General features: G+C 48.5%; 1 protein-coding gene across 2 annotated transcripts in view; it reads left to right on the forward strand.

The window, feature by feature from the left end:
* CAMKK1 (calcium/calmodulin dependent protein kinase kinase 1) overlaps positions 1–22,249 on the forward strand; it is a 110,387-nt gene that overhangs the window by 65,377 nt on the left and 22,761 nt on the right. For both annotated transcript variants that reach the window (XM_075440064.1, XM_075440063.1), the window contains 4 exons: positions 1,742–1,763; positions 3,738–3,826; positions 19,801–20,000; positions 20,720–20,773. In XM_075440064.1, coding sequence (XP_075296179.1) covers positions 1,742–1,763; positions 3,738–3,826; positions 19,801–20,000; positions 20,720–20,773 — 365 coding nt within the window. The remainder of the gene's footprint in view (positions 1–1,741; positions 1,764–3,737; positions 3,827–19,800; positions 20,001–20,719; positions 20,774–22,249) is intronic.

The following is a 22,249-nucleotide window of genomic DNA, read 5'->3' on the forward strand; positions in this document are numbered from 1 at the left end:
ATGTCTGACCCCGTTACATCTCTGTTTCCCCATAACATTTCCTGATGAGACAGGCTCAAAGGCAGCTTCTCATGAAATAATTATGGGACGCTTTTGAAGCTGTGTGTGAAAGGGGGCTCCGCCTAGTGAATAAGCTATTTGCCTTTGAAAGGCCACTTTTCCCTTTTGGTTGAAGCCCCTGTGGCCCTCTGGCAGCATCGAAATCGTGGCAGCCAAGGCAGATGCACATGTAGGGGGGAGGGCAGCTGAGGCCATTGTTCAAAGGCCTGAACTCCTGGGGATGGAGAGAAGGAGAGAGATGAGGGAGCAAGCTTTTTGCTGAATGAAAATAAATGCATGAGGAAGCTCAGAAAACTGCAGAAAAGAAAAGCCAAGCTTTCCCTGTGGAGCAAGGTAACAGTCCCAGAAATGGCAGCAATAGCAGCAGGACAAGTGGGAAATCTCTTGGTCCTATTGGGAGTCCCGGGAAGGTTGCTCTGGTCCCTGGACAGCGAGCGGTGGCTATATCTGTGTTGTCCATGCCCCATCACCTCTTTGCTCCGCTCTGCTCTGCCTGGGATGCCATGAGTGGTTAAGCAGAGCAACACAGGAAAATCAAGCTCCTGCCTGCAGTTCCCTTGGTAGCAAGAGGAATCTGTGGGTGCTCAGTGCTGCCCAGGTTTGAGCCTTCTGCAAGTGGCTTTCCTCCCTCCTGCTGCTGATCCAGCTGGTAACTGCACCTTTCTCTTTCTGAAAATGTCCACCACTGCACAGCAAAACTAGAGAAAGTGGAGTTTGCTTGTTGCTAATTATTGCTGGCATTAAGTACTGCTGTGAGTGGTCTCTGCTATGTGCTCACTGGGAAGGAAGCAGGGGATGGAGGGTGCTGACAGAAACTGAGCAGCTTGCAGTGGCACAAGATAATTGATTAACGAAATGATGCCACAAGCTGCAGCTTCTCTAACCTGGAGAGCAAGATGAGCCGATGCAGGCTGGCTTGTTGTGTTTGTACCTTCAGCTGGTCTAACGTTGCAGCTGTAAGCAGGGCTGCCTTGTACTTTGGGGAGGGTGATCCGCTCGGATTTCTTGGAAGGTGCAAGAAATCCCTTAGTAATTCATGAGAAAAGAGCTCTTAGAGGATAAAGGCAGATCTTTTTGTTTACAGAACAGGTCAAAGGTAGGATCAGAAAAACCACATTGACACTAACCCACGCTGGGGCAATTCCCAATTTTATGCCTTAATCAGACACAAAAACTCATGTGCTCTACAAACGTCAACTCATGCCAACAAATCCTTTCTGACTGCTCCTGCCAGGGAGCATTTACCTCTGACAGCCATGTAGCTGTGCTGCTGATTGACACAGCAGAAATGGAGCTCTGTGTTCTTACAGCATCTTGTCCGGTATCAGCAATTTAGCATAAATATCACACCAAACACCCTCCCTGAAGGTACTGAATAAGACAGGGCTCAAATTGGTGAGGACTGACACCAGGAGCAGCAGAAATGTGGTTGGTATATTAGCACCCACTGTCTCCCTGGCATGGAGCTGGCAGGAGGTGGGGATATTTGTCTTTGCTGAAGAGGTGAATATTTTCACTCTGCATCATCTGGTGTCCTTGTCACAGGTGAGGGAAGAGAGGTGAGTGGAGATAAATTGATGTTGCAGGTATGGGAATGGATGTGTTTTTGTAGATACTAAAAAATGAATAAGCCCAGTCCTCTCTTCTGATTCATTCATAGTTTGATTTCATTTTCTTACAGTGTTTGACCTCCTGAGGAAAGGGTAAGTAGTCCTCCTGGGATCCCTTGTGTGGATATTTTTGGTGTTGATCATTAGATTTCTAGGTGAGATGGAGGTTTGATATGTGCAGTGGGGTAACCCACTGTCTGCAGGCAAGCGCAGAGGAGGCAAAATCCAGCTGTAGTTGCCTTTGTGCTGTTACAGCCTGGAATGATGTGGTGGATAGAAATGGAGTGGGAGGGCATGTCCTGGTGTCAGGCTTTGATCCAGAAAACAAATTTGATGCCAATTCCTCATCAGGTGCCTGGAAGAGAAGGTTTTAATAGCAATACTCTGCTGGGGTAACAGTCACATCGTGGCTTCCTCTGGCACAAGGGGCGTGGGGTTGCATCAACATTTACTTGCCACCCGCTGCATTATTTTTCCCCTAGCACTAACATGTTGTGGGAGGCTGTTTTGTTGCTGCATTTTTCCATAGCAGGAGAAGTGATAAGGTGGTGAGAGTCTTCTCGCTGCTTTTTGCTATACCTGTGCTGTTCTGCAGCTCTGCAGAGTCACAGCAAGGTTGAGAGAGCCGAGTGGGGGAGATTCCTAAAGGACTTATTTCTCTCTAGCCCCATGAACAAGCCTCTTGCAGGCTGCCAGCTCCAGTGGATTGCTGATGAGAAGTTCCCCAGTCTCCCTGGTGACCAGGCTGATGACTGTCCTGTAGAAGAGGGGGAGAAAAAAGCTCCTGTAATCAGCTGTGGCCAGGGCCAGGAAACGTGCAGCTCGGCCAAGAGCAGCCTGTCTGCCTCTAGCAGAAAGCAATTAGACTCCATTAGTGGCTCTGCCAGTCCTGCTGCTCGCATGATTTCTCCCTGGTTTCAGCAGCAGAAAAGTGTGCATGAAGAGAGGAGGGGAGGGTGGTGGCAGAAAAATGCAAATGGGAGATGAAGGTTGTTGATCAAATGGGCAGCAAGGCAGAAGAGAGAAATGCTGCAGAAAGGATTTGCTGCTGGGGGCTGAGGGGAATAGGAGCAGAGCCCGGTTTGGTGATGGGCTGTTCTTGGCCAGGGTTTGGCTTGCAAGGACAGTGTGTCAGGAGCACTCACTTAAATCCAGCCTGCGACAGTGGGTGTACGTCCAAATGCGAGGTCAAGCTGCTGAGCACAAGCAGGATTAGCCCCCAGTGCAGTGAAGTCCTTAGCTCCTGCCACTCATCCGCTGGGGAACAGAAGACGCTGACTAGCTCTTACAGCCTCTTTGCCCTCAGCTTTCAGCAGGCACAGGCAGAAGAGGGGCTTTTAGAGGATACTGTGCATCTCTCAGCAGTGGCGGCATACAAAGGAAAGGAGAGGAAAAGCTGACCAGGTAACCTTGGCTGTCTAGGGCTGAATGGCTGAGTTCTGGTGGTGGCTGAACCCTGAACAGCTAAGTAAGTTTTCAAAGCAGTCTAGCACAATGCACTAGAAGTATTCCCACTTAACCTTTGAGTTAGTGTTTCGTGTCTAGATTCTGCCTTGGTTTAGACTAGCTGCACGCTGATGTTGCTTCAGGACTGAGCCCCAGCGGGCATGGCATCCAGCGCGCAGCACCGGGCACACTGTCCCCACTGCTGCCTGGTACCGCCTGGCGATGCTGGTGCTCGCAGCCACGAGCAGCTTCAGCAAGAAACCAAAGGCCAGATACAGCTTTGTTCTTTCACTACACTTTTCCTGTTAGGACTCTTGGTGAATGAAGTGTTCGCCCTATTTTGTGCAGGCAACAGCAGTTAATCCTCCTGTTGGTGAAGGCTTGTGGCTCACGCTGGCTCAGTCTCACAGGGACTGTGCAAAGCCACCCATCACTGCTAGCCAAGCTCACTAACTTAGGTGTCACCATGTCCAGAAAGGATGACTGCACCTCTGTCCTGTGTCACCTCTTGGAACCCTGGCCCTCAATGCTGGGGACATGGTGATGGAGAACACAAAACTCCTCCAGCAACGAGCATTACTGCCATTCTGCAAAGTACTTAGTTACTCTTCTTCTGAACAGGCCTGTCATGGAGGTACCAAGTGACCAGCCCTTCAGCGAGGAGCAGGCTCGGCTCTACTTCCGAGACATCGTCTTGGGCATTGAGTACTGTGAGTACCACCAGCACTGACGGCAGCTTTGCAGAGTGCATGCATCGGCCTCCAGCTCAGCTGGGGAGAAGCCTCCCGACTCTGGTGGGCTGTCAGTTGAGCGAGCAAGGTCCCCTCTAATTGCATGCGATGGGGTTTGCAGTTGGTGGTGGCCCCACTCAGCTCAGATTTACCCAGGCAGTATCACAGATGCCAGGAGCAGGCGTTCATTAGGAAGGACATTAAGAAAACAGTGGCTTCCTTTTTCCTTCCTTTTATCTCGTTTTGGAGAGTGTCTTTGAAGGCAATAGCAGAGCCAGAAAATGGGTGCTTGCAGTGATGCAGACCAACCCAGTTAGCTTCAGCTGGAACAAATTCCTGTCTCTAGCTGAGCAAGGCAAGCACTGGCTATGGAGAGAGCTGGTGAGTGGCACAGGGTGGGTGTCTGTCCTTGTTCGCTCCCTCCACAACATCAGTCTGAGGGACTCCTCGTCACTCAGGGCTGTGGGGTAATGAGACCCCAGCGCTGCCGTGCCCTCTCAGGGAGGTGGGGACTGGAGCGTGTTCCCAGGCTCCATCCGGAGACTCCAGCAGCAGGGTTCCTGTTTGTAGCCTATTTGACTATTGTTGCTTCTTTTTAGTAAGTCTTCTGCCAATGTGGCTGAAGCCAGATTCTTTGCAAAGTGCGTGTGCTGTAGAGTACAATGAGGCCATGGTAGCTCTGTAAATGACAGCAGGGATTTTTCTTGCCCTGTTTTAGTTGATGTGTCCATGCTGGCATGAACCTGGCAGGGGTGGGAGAAGAGGGGTCCCTGAATTGAAGGCACAAGGTAGAGTGGTCTGTGTGCTGGCATCTTGTGAGTGTGGGCCCCGAGGAGCAGCAAGGGCTGGCTGGCATCTTGTGAGTGTGGGCCCCGAGGAGCAGCAAGGGCTGGCTGGTGTTTCCCCTCGTGGACTCTTAGCAGAGTTGGCATGTCCATGTAACCTCTTGATCTCTGGGGGAGATGAGGCTTCATGGCTGGGCTTCTCTTCTGACCTGTGCCAGCAGTGGGAGGATACCCGTGAAATTGGTGGTTGCTTTCTTTTCTGTAAGACAGACCTCTGAAATTAGCAAGCACAGTAGAGCTGGGCATTCATGAGTGCAGGACACATCCATACTGTGCAGGGGATGTCGGTCTGAGAGCCTGGTGCTTTGATAGCTGGCATTACTCCCGCCCTGCGTCTATATTATACTCCTCCTGAACCCCAGCCAGCATCATCACCAAGTCAGATGGCACAGCTTGGAACCCCTGCTGCTCACTCACCTTAGGTGCCTGCCTTTATCCTCATCTCTGCTGCTTGCACTGTGGAGCAGTTCACGTGTAGGGTGCTGCCAGGGACCCATGTAGCATGGTCTCATACGTGAGACGTACCCGTGGGTCGGCTGGCCTGCAGTTACTGCTTCTGTACCAGCTGGGTGTCAAACTGCTGGTGAGCTGCATTTGTCTCTGTGCCTGTTTGATTCTGCTGTTCTCCTTGAGACAGCTTTCCACAGAGTTTAGTGATCACATCATTGACTGCTTTCTCTGCACACTGATGCACTGAAGAAGTGACCATGGTTGGAAGGCTGAATATGAGGAGGAAGAGTCAATGCAGCTTTCGCAGAGGCAATTCATGCCTCACAGATCTATTACTTTTCCACAGAATACAACAAACATGTAGATACGATGATCCTGTTACTACATTGTGTTTCAATTGCCAAACATCTTTTGATTAGATCCGTTAGTGGTAGCTCATAAGTCTCTTGGTTGGATGGCCTCTTGTGGGTTAATAACTAGACAATGAATAAAGTAGGAATACAGCTTTCACAATGGAGAAAAGTCACTAGTGCAGTTAAACAGGAATCCATAATGTGGCCTGGGTTGTTTGATATATTCCTAAATGACCAGAAAAAGAGTTGTGTACAATAAAAGTGATTAAATAAGAGATTGGTGATGATATCTCGTTATTTAGGGTAGTCGTTGTTAGAACTGACTGCGAAGACTGGCAGGAAGATGCCATGATAGCAAGTGATGGCATGATAAAATGACAGATAAAAATTCATGTTGCTGACTGCAGGGTAATGCATGAGGAGGAGAAACAACACTAGCAATACGTACATCGTGATGGGCTCTAAATTAGCTGTTCTCACTCAGGCTTCATTCTGGATAGTTACCTTGAAAATGCCAGCCCATTACTTAGTGACATTCACAAAGCTAACAAGATTTGGGGAATTATTGGGAATGAAATAGAGAAGAAAACAGAAAATGTTATTGTACAGTTATTTGGATCTGTAAGAGCTATTAGGTACAGGCGAGGAGTATCTTGAATATTTTGTGCATCTTGGCTCAGCTTGTCTTAGAAACAGCTCTCTAGAACTGAAAAAGGCCTGAGAACAGTGATCAGGATGGTCCTGGAACATCTTGTGTACAGAGATAAGATCAAAGCTCTGAACAGTTGAAAATTATCATGGGAAGGGGTGATATGACAGAGGCTTATAACATCCTAAGAGTCAGGGAAGTGATGAACAGGGAATGAATCTTCTCTGTCTCTAAAAAGAACTAAGGGATAGCAAAAAAAATAATCAGGTAGCTGTTTTGAACCAGAAGGAGTTACTCTTTCACGTAGCATGTAATTAAACTGAAATTCAGTGTTAGGGGAGATAGCAAGTGTCAGAGCTAAATGGGCTCCAAGGTAGTTGCGCTGTGCGTGTTCTGAGACTGATCTAGGTTAGCTTGCTGTCTCTCAGGCATGGCAACCTTTTATAAACCTGGCTTACTCTGGCAGTGTAAATGCACAGTTTTGGTGGAAAATCTGAAGGTGGGGCAGCCAGCAGAGGGAGGGACGAGGACACCTGAGCGAGTGATCATCATCACCAGTCAATGAGCAGTGCAAAACTTGTAAGACATGTGCAAGACAGAGCCGTGTCACCCTCCCTGTTTATTCCAAGGTGAGATTTTTCTAGCTGTTTCAACCTTAGGAAATAAATACCTACTTCTTTCACAAGCCAGAGGGACTTGTTTCAAGTGTGCTTTCAAAAAGCCAACATGTAGCTGTGTCAAACTCGGAAGTAAGATTTCATGCTGCCGCAGTGCTTTGAGCTGCATCTGCCTTTATTTCACCAGTCTCTGGTGGCTCCTGCAAGCTCAGCCGCTCCTCAGAGCCAGAGCAAGCCCCTCACTTCTGTAAGGCTTTTGTTACAGCCTCACCTGGTTTCAGCCACTTGCAGAGAAGTCTGAGTGTGACAGACCTTGCCAAGGCAGAGGAAGGTGGGTTGCAGTGCCCTGGTCTGTCTCCATGTTGAAATGCAACACCACCTCGTTTTTTGTCTAAAACCAGAGGGTGGGAAGAAAATCAATATTTGCAAGTCTTTGACAGTCCAGAAGCTTCCAGGTGCTCCCAAAATCAGTCAGGTCACCCGGGAAAGTCAGTGGAAATGTATATATGAATGGGAAGCTCAAGACTGTTTTTCAGTAGAGTTTGAAGGGTGAAGACTGCAGCATTTTATATTCTCATTAGCATTCATATTATAGCAGAACTTGTATACCTCAGCTGGGACATCCAAGCTCTGCTGTGCTGGATGCTGCGGACGTAACAGTTCCTGCTCAGAGGAAACTTTGAGTTTAGAAGATACCAAAAAAAAAAAAAGTAAAGTGTGGGTAGTCCTAAGCAGAGAGAGTGAAACTGGGCAATAAATTATAGGATGCCCAATCACTCCCAGCAACAGGAACAATAGGATGCTTTATTTTGGGCTATTGAGTAACCATTTATTAGCAAATGAAAGTTAAAAATGGTGTTCTCTCAGAACTGCTGTGTAAATGCATGGCAATTATTATGTAATTACAGAGGAGAAGCGCACCGTTTGTGCATGCTGAAGGAAAAGTGTTGCCAGGCAATCTAGAGATTGCAAGGTAATTTTAATGTAAGCATGCATAATTGTTATGTAATTTGGGAGACTCAATAACCATGCAGCTGCTTGAAACTCGCAGTCATCACAGCAGCAAACACATCATTGCTGGTTGGGTTTTATTAAATTAGAAGTTGCAAACTGGATTCCTGTGGGAGCCTGCAAGGTGTTCATCCAGGCCAGTGCGCTGCCCTCGGTGCAAACAGTATGTGGTGAGTGGGAAGGGCCCGCGGGAGCCCAGCTGCTGGGAGACATGGGCTGACCTTCTAAATCACTGGTGGTGGCACGTAATCCACAGCCACTGTCTGTCTGTGGGGACTGGACTCCACTGGTTATTTGTGATGCTTGCCCCGGGTGGAGGCCTCCTGCAGGAGGGCTGGCTCTGGGGAGAAGCCTTTGAGGGGAGGCAGTGGTCAGTGTGACGAGAGCAGGAACATCCCATGCCAGGTGGGAAGCCTGGGTTCGGCATGGTGGGAGGCAGGGCCAGATGTCCTGGAGAGAGCTGAGAGCTCCTCCAGCCACGCAGTGGTACAGTACCGCCTCACTTTGTCGACTGCTTTTGACTGGGTCTCTGGGTTTAGTACATTTAATACTGGGAAGTGCACTTTGATACGTGCATGGTCTCAGCCTCATTCACTGAGCAATGAAGAAACAGAGGCAAGTTCAAGGTCTGAGAGCCAGGGAGATCTGGCTGTGGTAGAGTATCCCTTCCTCTGGCCCCCGAACTGCTGGGGAAATATTTTGAGCTGAAGTGTGGTAATATTAGTGCTTCACCTGTTCTGTTTTCGTATGCCTGTCTTAGACCTGAGCTCTGTTGTGTGGACTATGCCAGGAGTGATTTAAGCACATGCAAACTTTAGTTCCGTCCTGGTGAAATAGGCTCTACGAAGGAAAATGCTTTTGCTCCCGCTTGCAAGATTTCCCCAGTACTGAGGGCATTGCACACACCCCCTCGAGAACTTGGGAGGCAGGCTGTCATCTGTGTGTTGTAAGTACTACTGGAGTGGTAATTTCAGAATGTGCTTAAGTGCTTTGGATGGAAAAGTTTTGCTGGATTATTTGTGTCATTAAGTAAAGTGTGTGCTTAAGCGTCTCTGTGAATTGGGGATGTGTGCAATTACCTCCCTTTCCACTTGTAACTTCCCTCTAGTAGTGCTTATCTGGGGTTATTTAAGCTTCAGTCTCCCTTCTAGTAAGGTAAACGTTGCTTACCTGATGGTAGCAGAAATAGATGTGCTGGAGGATAGCGAGTAGTCGCAGGAGTTTGCAGCTGTGACAGGAGCCAACCCTGAAAGCCGGGAGATGAGTATGGTGCTTCCCCGCAGAGCCAGGCAGCTGTGGGTCAGCCCAGGGTGCCTGGCAGCTGGGACCCTCCAGCCGTGCCGCCCAGGTGGGCCCCCAGCCGTGCACCCTGCAGCATGCCTTCCAGCACCCGGAGATCGGTGGCCCAGGCATTTCCTCGACCAAAGATTGTGTCTTTGTATTTAATGGCCTCTGATATTGTTGCATTCATTTGTCCAGTCCCTTTTTAAACTTGTGTAAATCTTCAATGTCTGATGTCTCCTATTTACCCACTGTGGAGAGCAGTTCCCATTCGGAGTGGAGTCTGATCCTGCAGGTTTCAGCTGATGCCAGCAGTAACTTGGGAACAATTATGCCCTCTCTGTGCCACCCTGGTTTATAGACCTCCGTCACATCTTCACAGGTTGGTTTTCAAGACTGCAGAGTTCTTGTCTGTGCCAAGTGTCCTTCCACTCCTTTGACCATCCGCTAGAAAAAGCTGGCAGGCCTGGAGCCCCCCAAGCCTTGTTAACTGGGGGCACAACAGTATTTCAGATTTGTCTTCTACAGTAAATGTGGCTGAAAATACTTACTCCAGGAGCTGACATACCCATCCCCCTGACAAAGCGTACAAGTTTGCTGGACAAAGACAGGTATTCTGCTGTTTTACGTGAGAGGTGTATTCCATCAGAAGACATGAGGAATATGCTGGGCAGGTATCCCAGTTTGGTTTTAGGATTGGGACACAAGTAGCTTTGTTTAGAAAGAGCCTAAGTAAGGAATAAGAATAAGCAAACAAGAGGTCTGTCCACGCAGGTAGCCTGGCTGTGACACTACCCAGGAGCAGCCACTTAGCGCAGAACACGCATGCAGGCTTGACCCAGGGGAAAACCCTGCTGACTTGCACAGGCAAGATGAAGCACAGTGAGTCCCTTCTGCTGTTTAGCTGCAAGCTTTGTATTTTATCCAGCTCACAAGAAGCTGAAGCAGTTGCTGTCAGTGTGGCTGAAAGGAAGGAAAAACATTATTTCCTGCATTCTTTGTAGAAAATGCACAATTTCCCTCCTGAGATTGTGTCTAGGGAAACTAAGCATGGCAATTCTGGTGCTCTCTGCAGAGGAGTGCTTGTCTTCTCTGAGCTGTTGAGTTGAGGGAAGGGTCGTGACACGCAGCTAAAGCCGTTGGGAAGTTACCTTTCCAGCAGCAGTTCTCTGCAGGGCACCTGTAGGATTGCCTGCGGTGCTCTGGAGCCCTGCTAAGCCTGAGCAGTAATGAAGTGCCTGACGTGCAGATCAAAGCTGGCTTTTCGGAGACAAGACTTAATCTACTTGATCATCAATATGTGAGTAAATTTCCATTATCTTAAAAGGAAATTTAAGGGAATAAATCAACAGCTGAGTCAGGACAGGCTTGTCTCTTCTGAAGAATATCTACTGCAATGTTAAGCCCGGAGTGGGTACACTGAAGCATCAGTGGTGTAGATGTGTTTGGTCTGATTTGGCTCTTGCAGAGGCGAGTCCCTCAGACCTCATGTTGGCGGACAAGAGTCTGTGATGGAGCTGCTGCGTGCTTTACTGTGATTCCCAGTGAGCTACTTGTTCTATGTGTGCCTCTGTGCCTGTGTGGGTACTGGGGACCTGCTCCTTCTCTGCTCCTGCCTCTTGCTTGTGCAAGTTCAGAGCCCCTCAAAACAGCACATTGAGGTGAGGGCTCTCAACTGCAACTACAGCTGCAAGGTGCCGAGTGTTATAAATGACACCACCAGGAAAAGAGGGGCTGGCTTGTGTTTTATCACTTGCAGAGCTCTATTTAGATGATAAAAAAAGAAAAAAAACCAAGAAACCTTTCATATAGCTGCAAGTGTTGCTGATACTGATCGATGAGGACTTTGTACAAGAGTGAGAGTAATTAGCTGGTGGAGCAGATCAGTGAGATGTGTTAGAGCCCCTTAAGAAAGATCAGGCACTTTGATTTTTGTTCTTGTTTGATGCAGTTACGTCAGTGATTGTGCTTGGGGTTAGGTGCATCCCACAGCACAGACTGCGCAGGTTGTTTCGGCAGTACTTGCTGCACATACCCTGCTCCCCGCTTTCCCAGTGATCCCTTGAACGTCGGCATGTGTGTAGCCATGGCAGGAATCTCTGCGTGTCCTCTGTGACTGGTGATACACGGTGTGCTCATGTGGGTTGGAGGACAGGTGTAGAAGGGCAGCCTTCTACACAAGAGGTAGTAAGGCTACCTCTCCTTCCTCTTCCCTGCTGCTTCCTACCAGCAGTGCCCCATACCTTATCCCTTCTGCCAGGCGGGCAGTGGTCAGCTGGGTGCTGAAGATGGAGCACAAATGGAAGCTGAACTCTTCCAGCACTGCTCAACACTTTGGGTGTAGGGAACCCTCTTTGTAAAACCTGGCCTTAAGCAACATATTCAAGTGGCAGAGGTTTGGTGGATGCAGCGAGAGAGTGCCAAAATAGTGAACAGAGCTGAGAAAATCAGAGCTGGGATCCTTGCCACAGCTGCTGTATGAAAGCCCAGCGATGAGCTGAGCACGGGAAGGAAGGTGTTGCCTTGCACAGCTCTAGTGGGGCTCGGGCTCTTTCTCAGTGGAACATTGTGGACCAGTACAGAGGCTCACTACAAAGAGCAGACTTCTGTTTTGAGCTCTGGGTGGTGGTGCAGCAGCTTTCTTGGTAGGGTGTTAAATCATTTCTTTGCTACACGGGTGATGTGAGAGTAATACTAAGCAGACTCTGCAGTAGCACCATATAGATTGCTTTTGCCCTTGAATGGGAATGGGATTCTGTTTTTAATCAACTATAATTAAGCATTGGCCTCAGTAAGTAGCAGGGTCTATCAGTGCATTGCAAAGTTTTATACGTATGATTTTGAAATCAGCTTTTAGCAAGTTGGTATTAACCTGCTGGAGCTCTAAGGTTTCTGGAAGGGACTGCAGTGAAAAGCACCTTTTTTCTAGCACTTCTGCCTCTGCTCCCTCTTGGTCTTCACTGGCTGTTAATCTAGGCAGACAGTTCCCAGGCTTTTGCTTCTGAATGAAAATGAAAGCCTATTTAGTCTCTGAATAGCCTGCAGTATCTAGAAATGAGGAGCACTTGTGAAATGAGTTACATGTTGCGAGAAAAGCTAGCTTGTCCCACCAAAGGCAGCCAAGGGACTGAACAGAAAGAAACTGTGCTCAGCAGGGCTTTGCTAATGAGCAGTGATGGAGCAGGGAGGCAGAGCGGGAGGAGACCTGTGGAGAGCCCAGGCAGGGCTGTGTGCTGCAGGCACAGACAGGAGCCAGCTGGCCCAGCAGCAGAGATCCTCCCCAAAATCTGCCTCTTTCTCCAGCCCCATGTACAGTAGCACAGCCCCTGAGGATTCACTCCTGCCTGAATGCTGCTTCAAGATACGAATGTTGCAGGATCTCTAAGCCATAGCACAGTCTACAGCCATGATGCTCCAGGACCTCGGCCCTGCTCCACACCATCCCGAGCGGCCTGGGTACAGCCAAGCAGTACAGTAAGAATTTCATTTTGTAGTTATTGAAGTTGTTTGTCTCTGACTGTCGCAAGCTTAGCTCTGCAGGGACACTGACCCCAGTTCAGGGGCATGTAAGCCTATGCTTTCTTTTACTACCATTCCCATATCACCTGCTGGCTTTTCACAGAGACGATGTTCAGCATGTGCCAAAGCAGTGTCCTAAATGAGCATGTCAACAGCAAAGTCATCCACATCTGAGCTGAATATCCAGGTTCCAATTATGCAGAGACAGTTGATATCAGTACAGGCTGGGGGATGAAGAGATCGAGAGCAGCCCTGCTGAGAACGACTTAGGGGTACTGGTGAGTGAAAAGCTGGACATGAGCCGGCAATGTGTGCTTGCAGGCCAGAAAGCCAACCACATCCTGGGCTGCATCAAAAGAAAAGTGAACAGCAGGTCAGGGGAGGGGATTCTGCCCCTCTGTTGAGGCCACACCCGAGTCCTGCATCCAACTCTGGAGCCCTCAGTGCAGGGAAGACATAGACCTATTGGAGAGGGGCCAGAGGAGGCCGTAGCAATGATCAGGGGGCTGGAACACCTCTGCTGTGAGGAAATGCTGAGAGAGCTGGGGCTGTTCAGCCTGCAGAAGAGAAGACTCTGGGGAGACCTTCTTGCAGCCTTTCAGCACTTAAAGGGGGCCTACAAGAAAGATGGGGACAGACTTTTTAATAGGGCTTGTAGCAATAGGACAAGGGGTAATGGTTTCAAACTAAAAGAGGGTAGATTCAGACTAGATATATAGAAATTTTTTTTTATTTTGAGGGTGGTGAAACACTGGCTGAGGTTGCCCAGAGAAGTTGTAGATGGCCCATCCCTGGAAATATTCAAGGTCAGGTTGGATGGGGTTCTGAGCAACTTGATCCAGTTGAAGATGCTTGTTGCAGGGGGGATGGACTAGATGACCTTTAAAGGTCCCTTCCAACCCAAACTATTCTGGTTTATGACCTGGAAGTACAAACTAACTGGTCATTCCCTGGATAGTCAACACTCAGAGTATTTTCAGGCTCAGAGATGTCTGGATGGCAGAGTACTACCAGGCAGCTATGCCAGCCTCTTGGCATTACAGACACGCTGTCTTGTTGTCTAGGGACAAGGTGAGAAACCATGTTTGTGGTGCTGATGAAGTGACAGGAGAAGTGGGTGCAGACTGCCTGAAATTGTTGAAAGGGTGTCAGTAATCCAGATGTGCTACTGGAGAGGCTTTCAGAGAGTTCATCCTGGGACAAGGCCTGCTATAAAGACCAGCTGCAAGGTCGTGGGCAGGTGTTGGGTGCTTTTTTCAGCCCCTGCTGGGAAGGTGTGAAAGCAGGAGAAGTGGGCAGCCCCAGCACGGCACACTCCACATCCTCGTTGCTCTGAGAAACTCTGGATTCCTCTGTTCTTTACCTGAACACTCAAACTGTTTTATCAATGCAGCTAATACCAAATGGGTTAAAGTACATAATGATGAAACAAAAAAAGCACCAGATTTTCAGGGAGACCTTTTGTTTTGGGTAGCTATGTATCGTGCAGGCTCAAATTTGAACACCCAAGTACAGGTGCATCCCAGTTGCTGCTGGCAGTGTCCAGAGAAGGGCAACGAAGCTGGTGAAGGGTCTGGAGAGCAAGTCTTATGAGGAGCAGCTGAGGGAACTGGGGCTGTTTAGTTTGAAGAAGAGGAGGCTGAGAGGAGACCGTATCGCTCTCTACACCTACCTGAAAGGAGGTCGTAGTGAGGCGGGTGTTGGTCTCTTCTCCCAAGTAACTGGCGGTAGGACAAGAGACAACGGCCTCAAGTTGCGTCAGGGGAGGTTTAGATTGGATATGAGGAAAAATTTCTTTACTGAAAGAGTGGTCAGGTGTTGGGACAGGCTGCCCAGGGAGGTGGTGGAGTCCTCATCCCTGGAGGTGTTCAACAAACGTGTAGATGTGGCACTTCAGGACATGGTTTAGCAGGCATGATGGTGGTGGGGTGACAGTTGCACCTGGTGATCTTAGAGGTCTTTTCCAACCTTAATGATTCTATGATTCTATGAAAGGCTGACGGAGGCTTTGTCTGAAATTGAGAGGGGCAGAGGAAGATGGTCCTTTCCTGACTGTTGCTCACATGCCGAGTGCTCTGAATCCTCCTTTGAGGTTCTAGCTCTCCACCACATAGCATCAGCAGACTTTTCTTGGGTGCCTCTGCTCCATGCCCAAAGTCTAGATTTTTAGGCATAATTTCCCTTGTTTCTGAGCACCGCAGGGCTCTAGGGTTTGACAAAGTCCAACTTTGGATGTGCGCGGCCAAGCTTTTTGACACAAGTTGTGATGAAAATGTAGTACAAGTGCCTTCACTTGTCAGACCTGCTTCATTCATGAGGTGGCTGTGAGGTTTAGTAAACAGGTATTTCTAATGTGCTGTGCGATCTTTGCCATGGGATTGTTAATCAGATGCAAATAGGCCTGAAATACTGTTACCTTTCCACTGAAGTGAAGGATGGGTCTAATAAAACCGAATTTAACAAGGCGCTGCAGAATCAGACTTTGTCCTGAGGGCTCTGTAATACCTTACATTGTTTCATTTCATTATGAAGAGTATTGATCTATTCCTTGAATTGGGTCTGTCAGCACAGAAAGTGCAGAGCATCTTGGAGCCCAGGGAAGTTGTTCCAGTGAGCAGCTGACCTCTGCTTTAAGAGCCAAATCCTCTCCACGTAAAAGCACTGCGTAGAACCACTTTGTCAGTTTGCCAAAGCAGCTTCAATGAAGTGCTCTGCTTTGGCCAGCTCGGTGTTGATTTTTAACCTTGGGAGGGATGCAGGCAGGTACATTTGCATGGAAATGAGTGGGGTTTTGTGGTTAATGTCCCCCTTGTGTGTGGCAGGTGGGGCCTGGGAGGGGAGCACCGATGGGATGGTCCTTCCCAAGGCTGTGTGCATCCAGCAGCCACGTCCCCTTGGCAGGATGGCGTGGGTCTGAGAGCAGTCTTGACAGGGCTGATGTCTGCCTGCTTTGTGACTGTTTCTGTAATGTTGCAGATGAAGAACCCATTGCCTTGCTGTGGCCAGTCTCTGAGCAGGACACGGCATAGCTGGAAGTTCCTTTGAAGGCATGGACTTAGCTTACGGGTCCAAGTTCCCCATGGAGGGAACTGAGGGGAGGTCATGGTTAGGTTTAAAAGAACGATCCCCAGACCCTCATGGAACAAGTTTAGGTGCAGCGATACAGACAGTTATTTTGGTCAGGTTTCTTTAAAGCACTTTTTGGGTTTTTATTCAGATGTTGAAAGTGCTTTTCCTTCCCTACTGTGCCTGGCACAGCCCTCCTCCTGTTTGCCAGTGGCTGTGTCGCAACGTGTCCTTAATCCCAAGGACAGGACGAGTGTTTTGTTTCTGGGACCTCTGGTGCTTGCTTCCAGTGACATTGAATAGCAATCCTAACACAGGTGCCTTTCCTGCCTGCTGCTCTTACGTCTGCAGAGGGAAGAAACTTGCTCCCAGATGCTTCAGGCTGGTGAAATTAGAGAGTTAATTTGTGCTGGTGATTGTGTTTACCTGACTGTGGCTGTCACCTGCTCCCCTTGGGTGGCTCCATGGGCTGTGTGCTCCTTACGCTGTTATCCCTTCTGTACAGTCATTAGCAGTCTGGAGGGTATCATTAGTGGTAGGCTTTTATTTCTGAGATGTTTAGCTCTCCCTCTGGAGTTCTGTGGGGACAACACCATCTTTTCCTCTACATGTTGTGCTGGAAATGCAGGTCACACTGGTTTAACGAGTACCTTTCCTGCAAGACAGCTCTGTCCTTCAGCTTCTTTCGCAGTGTGTGGCAGTGATGCTTGTGTCACTGCAGGCACATCTCGCCACTTGGCCAGTCAGCCTTTGGCCAGCCCTGCTGAATTAATTGCTCCCTGCCCTTCTCCCTACAGTGCGTTATCTACAAGAGATCTGGACTTGCAGCAAAAGTGGGTGGGTTGGAAAGTTTTTCTGAGCTTAGTGGTGTTGATGTCCTGCAGATGAGCAGTCTGGCTTCCTTTCTGCAGCTCTCAAACAAGCCATTTTTTTTCTACTGCCTACGAGTGGACTTGGGAATGATTTGGGGGGAGTCTTTTACTCCTCTTTCTGCAGCCCTGTATTGCACTGAATTGTTCCAGCAGCAAGGCACAGCGCAGGAGAGGATAAGACGATGCATTTTGAAGCCTGAAGCCTGTTTTGGATAGCTGTGCAGGGGAGGACGCCCACAGCAGCTGGCAGACTGAGACTTTTAAGAATTGTGTTTCTTCAGAGCAAAAAAGGGATTTCAGGTAGCCTTCATCAGGTTAACAGCTCCACACCACATCGTTTCTTGGCAGACGTGAGCTCTTGCTCTGAGAATTTTTTGTAGCTGCGATGGACTCTCATTCATTTACACCAACTGGTGTTTGGTGCGCAGTTCCTGTCCCCCGTCCTCCTCCCTTCATGGCTATTGCCTCTGCATAAGGCAGCTGAACAGGGGAGAGAATTTGCAGATAGCATAAGTCTTTAGAGCCAGCTGGCACAAGACTTCCATTACTGTCACCCAAACAGCGTGGCAAAGCAGCACGGCACATGGGCTGGGCACTGCTCCCAGCACCAACTCTCCTGCCCTGGCCAGGCACATCCCCTCTGTGCCCCTCCTTCCCATCCCAGTTTGTTGTTATTTAAACTGTGTGCCAGGTTTGCCGAAGCACCTGGCTGCCACTGCATTGCAAAGCCCTGGGACGTGCCAGGCTCACTTCTGAACGCGCAGCCTGTGCTCCTCTGCCCCACAGGCACTTGTGCTGATTTTCTCCTCTGAGCAGTCGAGGTCAGAGACTGTCACTGTCCCTAACGCTGGCATCAAGCACATGGTTGCCTTGGTCTGGGAGACGCAAATGTTTGTGTAGTGTTTGGTGGCTGATTTTTGCAAGGGATGTGTTTCTCATTTCATTGTTCAACATTCATATTGCTCCTGTGCCTAACAGCCAGCAGTGCCCAGACCTGCTGGGTACCAGGCTGAGACGGGCACTGAACAAACACAGAGCATCTGGCAAACAGCCCCCATTTTTCATCTACTTTTATTAGATTACACAAAGGCAGGGAATGTGTTTTAAAAGATAAATAGCTATTTGATATGAGAATTGGTTTGTGGTTTTGTTTTGGTTTTTACTTTCCTGTATAGAAGAAATAATAAAACGCCCAGAGTACCTGCTTGCCTAGTGTAACTCCCTTGGTTTTCACAGACTTAGCTCCAGGGATGTACTTGTGTGGCCCATGTATATTTGTAGCCTGTATTTTTTTTTCTCAGAGGCATTGGGAATCTTAGCCCTGTGGTATCACGCGGGATACCAGAAACCTGCATGAAAGGCAGCTTGTCATCTCCTGAAGGGAGACTTCACTTCCCTCTCTTTTTATTTTCTTTGTTTTTTTGCGCTCCCTATATTACCATAATGAAATGTCAGCTTGCCACTAGCTATGCTGCAGAGCAGATGTCTGCTCATAATTACTGTTGTTGCAGGGTTTTCAGTGTTTATCCTGACTGTCTAGCCAGGCTGTTAGAGCGTTAACTGGCTCATATCACAGCATGGCCACGCACTTGCTGCACATCTGGAAGAGGATGTGAGCACTAGTGCTCTCCAGCAAGTTTTTGTCTGCTGAGTCTACAGATCAACTCTTTAACGTGCCGAGAACAGCATCCCCCAGCAGTGCTTTAAACTAAGGAGAGGTCCTTGCAGAAAAAGTATCTGCAAGTGTGACTTCTCCTCCCCAGACACGGCCTCCTGGAAAGTTGGCTTGAAAAGAAGAGAACAGTTACGCGAAGTTTGTTCTTTCTTGGTCCTAAAACGCAAACTGGGATGCTCTGTAGGGCAGGCTGCTTTTGTGGCAATATGTTGAACAGGTTTGTGAAGCAGGAAAGGGATACACCAGCATTTTCCCCCACCCAATTGCGTATTTCCTAGGAGATATGAAAAGTGCTTATGGAGAGGTATAAAACCAAACATGCTCTGTTTGCAAGAAGGAAATGTGAAAATGGTGGTTGGGGCTGGGGGAGGAGGGAGTCTGAGGTGTCCTGTTTCCCTGAGAAGGGCAGTCAAGACTTAGAGGATTTCCTTGCCTGTTCAGTAAAGTCTCTTGGGTTTTCTGCAGTTCTGCTTTTGGGGTCATTTTGTGTTCTGAAAGTTGTTTTTTTGATTATTAAATTTGTTCTCTGAATTCCTGAGAAGTCAGCCACTTTCCTACAACTTCTTGCTTCACTCAGTGGCCCAGAAATGGCTTGCTTGCAGCTGTGATGCTGTTTCCCAGATAGCCTGTAATGAGAGGGATTTGTTGTTGTTTTCAGTGCATCTCAGCCTCCACGCTCTTTGCAAGGGTTTCTTTGGTTTTGGATGTACAAGCAATTCAGCTGGTGCCCACGGTTGGCCTTCAGGAGCCAGGCCATAGCTGGAGTCTTTGCTGCAGCCTCGTGAAGGGCAACACGGAGGGGCCAGCCTTAGCTCTGAAGGGCTGTGTGCCAGATGTTTGGCCACAGCTCTGGGTGCGAGAGCGATCAGAATGGCTGGCAGCTCAGTGCATTAGTGGGGATTTGGGGTGATACAAAACAAGTTGAGGTTGTTTCTCTATTTGTGGGCACCGTTGTGAAGCATGGCTAGAAAGAGTGTGCCTTTTCGGGGGTGCTGACATCAACCAGCTGGTGACTGCTGCATGGTCAGAGGCATCTTTTGAGTTGAAATACCCATTGATTTCTGAGCCATTGGCTGGACTTGGCACTTAGCTGCTAGTCACCTAAGTATCTTCTCTGGGCCTGTTTCGTTCTACCTGTGGTTCTGCCCCTTTTGATTAGCTTTACGGCACTGCAATTTCAAAACAAGTTAAGAATTATCTTCTTGATTTGGATCCCATAAACCCTTAATATGGCAAGTTGCCCAAACCATCAGCTGGTCTGATGAGGTCAAGCAAACCTGCAAGACTTGAGTGATTTCCTTCTCTAACAGCTCTGCTCAGTCCCACTGGTTGGGCCGTTTCTGGGTTCATGTCCATTCTTTGCATAATTACTGGTGATAGATGTATTTCTGGGTGTTGTACCCCGGGAACCCAGTGAGGCACCGAAAAGGAATGGCTATAGGAAATGGCATTTCTACTACATTATATTGCATATCCAGCAACAGCTTTGAGTGGGGTGCCTGAGCTTGCACCTTTATTTTCATCCTCCTGTGAAGGTTTGCCCTGGGTGTGTTGGCTGCCGTGACAGACCATGCTCCTGGTTTTGATTTTTTTTTTCTTTTTTTTTTTTTTTTAGTGCACTACCAGAAGATCATTCACCGGGACATCAAGCCTTCCAACTTACTCTTAGGAGATGACGGGCACGTCAAAATCGCTGATTTTGGAGTTAGCAATCAATTTGAAGGGAACGATGCCCAGCTTTCCAGCACGGCAGGGACACCAGCCTTCATGGCACCAGAGGCCATTTCAGACACTGGCAAAAGTTTCAGTGGAAAGGTAGGTCTTTGCTCACAGATGAATTCTCCTGGGACCCCCAGGCATAGCACAAAGGGCAGCACCACACCTGCTTCCTTTGCCTGTTGCCCAGCCAGTGATTGGAGTGGTTATTGAGTAAAACTAAAGTTCTAATTCTGTATTCAGTCCAGGCAAAACTTACATTGGCTGTTCTGTGCAGTGGGCAGACAGACACTGCTGTGGATCTCTGCCCAGACAGGAGCTGTGTTAGAGCCCTTGACCAAAGGGAAAAAAGGAGGAAACTCCTGATTCCCTTCCAAAATCATCAGGAGACATAGGGGGCTGGGCACCAAGGTCATGTCTTCATCCTCTGAAAGCGAGGGGCATTGCCAAGAGCTGTGATGCAGATGTGGGGATGGGGTCTAATGTGTTTTTTTTTGCCTGGGAGAAGACTTCTGAGCTTCAGCTCCTCTTTGATGTTCAGCCTGGAACGGTGTCATCTTCTGTAAGAAGGGGCTGCTTGCTCATCACTGTGCTCCACAGCAAGGACAAGGGTAGCAGCCTCTGGCCCAGCACAGTCCTTATTCCCCAGACACGCTACAGATGTCTTTAGGAGCCCAACTTCAGAGAGACTTTGCATGATAGAATAGAAAACGTTAAATGCATACAAATAGTGTTCTGTGAGTTGGTGGGAAAATGCAGCTCATTCAGATCATCTCTGTGTTACATCTCATTTACTGCCTGTACATGCTTTTTTTCAGGCACTTGATGTATGGGCCATGGGAATTACCTTGTACTGCTTTGTTTACGGGAAGGTAAGCTGGCTTTCAGATGCTGGAGCCCTGCATGGGAGTGTCTGCCTGCCTGGCTTTTGTCTCATTCCTTTCCAAATAAAGGCAAATATTAGAAACAAAGACCTACCTTCTGCAAGCTCCTAGTTTCCCAAATCACCCTGTGGATGAGAAGGGACTGATGATGTGATCTGTGGAAAGGATGATTCCTAGAGCTGGCCCCTGTATTCAGAGCAGTTGTTCATGCTACAAACCCAGAGCAGCATCAGTAGCACCAACAACAGTTTGTCCGGGCATTATCCACGTTGCCTGTATTTAGAAACAAGCCAGACAGAGCATGGAGAGAGACATAGGCTTCATCCCAAGCCACTGCAGTGCTTTACAGATAACAGAAAGCTCTGTCTGCCAAAGTTGAGTTGGGCCAGATGAAGTCCGCTTTGGCAGAGCCAGCTCTTCAGAGCTGCCTTCTGCAAACTCTGTGTCCTGTCATGGCTTATTACTCTTCTGTGGCCAGAAGCCCCTCGTCCCACCCGTGCTGTCCCAGGGCAAGCAGTACAGCAGGTATGGGCGGTCTGTGTGTGCAGGTACGTTACCTGAACCTCCTGTCCAAGCATAGACCGCTGCAGATCCCACCCCACAGGCTTAAGGCATTCAGCTCAGGGGTAAGAAGTGCCTGGGGGAGGCAGCAGAGGCAGAACTATCTCCATTGCTGGTGTGATATTGCTGAGCTAAGTCAGAATGGAAAATATTCTCTGACTTGTGTCTATAATGATGTCTCATTTGGGCCAAATCGTCGAGTGAAAGCATATAACCTTGATTTTGTATTCTGGTATAATGTCACGGTGATATTACTTCCCTCTGTGGCAAGCACTGGAGGAAAGAAAGAGGGAATACAAAGCCAAGCCCAAGGATACTTTGTCTGTTCCACATGACCCTGTACAGTAAATATGGTACATTTTGTACCTATTTTATGTTTCATAATATAATCTGGCCAGACAGGCTGAGGCAGGGCCCACCAGCAGCCCACAGTCCACTAGAACAAGCGTATCTGCTCCTTCAGTTTTGATGCAGGTGTTCCCAGGGCCTGTGAATATGCTCCTCCTGCATCCCCTGCAGTATTTGCCACAGCTCAGATAACTGTCAGCCAGGAAGAGTCAGAATTCAGGTCTAAATGAATCCAGTGTAAAAAGTTGTGCTGGAGAAAAATATGCTTTGAATCCAGATATTTGAATTTGAAGTGGAAACCCAAGTGTTTTAACAGTAATACCTAGCTCTGGATGATGCTTGTCACAGAGAGACCTCAAAGCGGTGATACAAGCTAGCTAGTATCAGTATCTCCATTTTGCAGGTGGTAGAAGTGGAGCAGAGAAAAGGAAAAGGAGTAGTTCATGGTCACCTGGTAGGCTGGATGGAGGGGAGTATCCCAGTCCAGTTATGTATTCTCTACATCCCTCTGCTGTTCTTCTGCATTTATTTTTTAATAAGGAAAAAATCAATTTA

Source organism: Opisthocomus hoazin, chromosome 20 (assembly GCF_030867145.1).
Source record: "Opisthocomus hoazin isolate bOpiHoa1 chromosome 20, bOpiHoa1.hap1, whole genome shotgun sequence".
Taxonomy (NCBI): Eukaryota; Metazoa; Chordata; class Aves; order Opisthocomiformes; family Opisthocomidae; genus Opisthocomus; species Opisthocomus hoazin.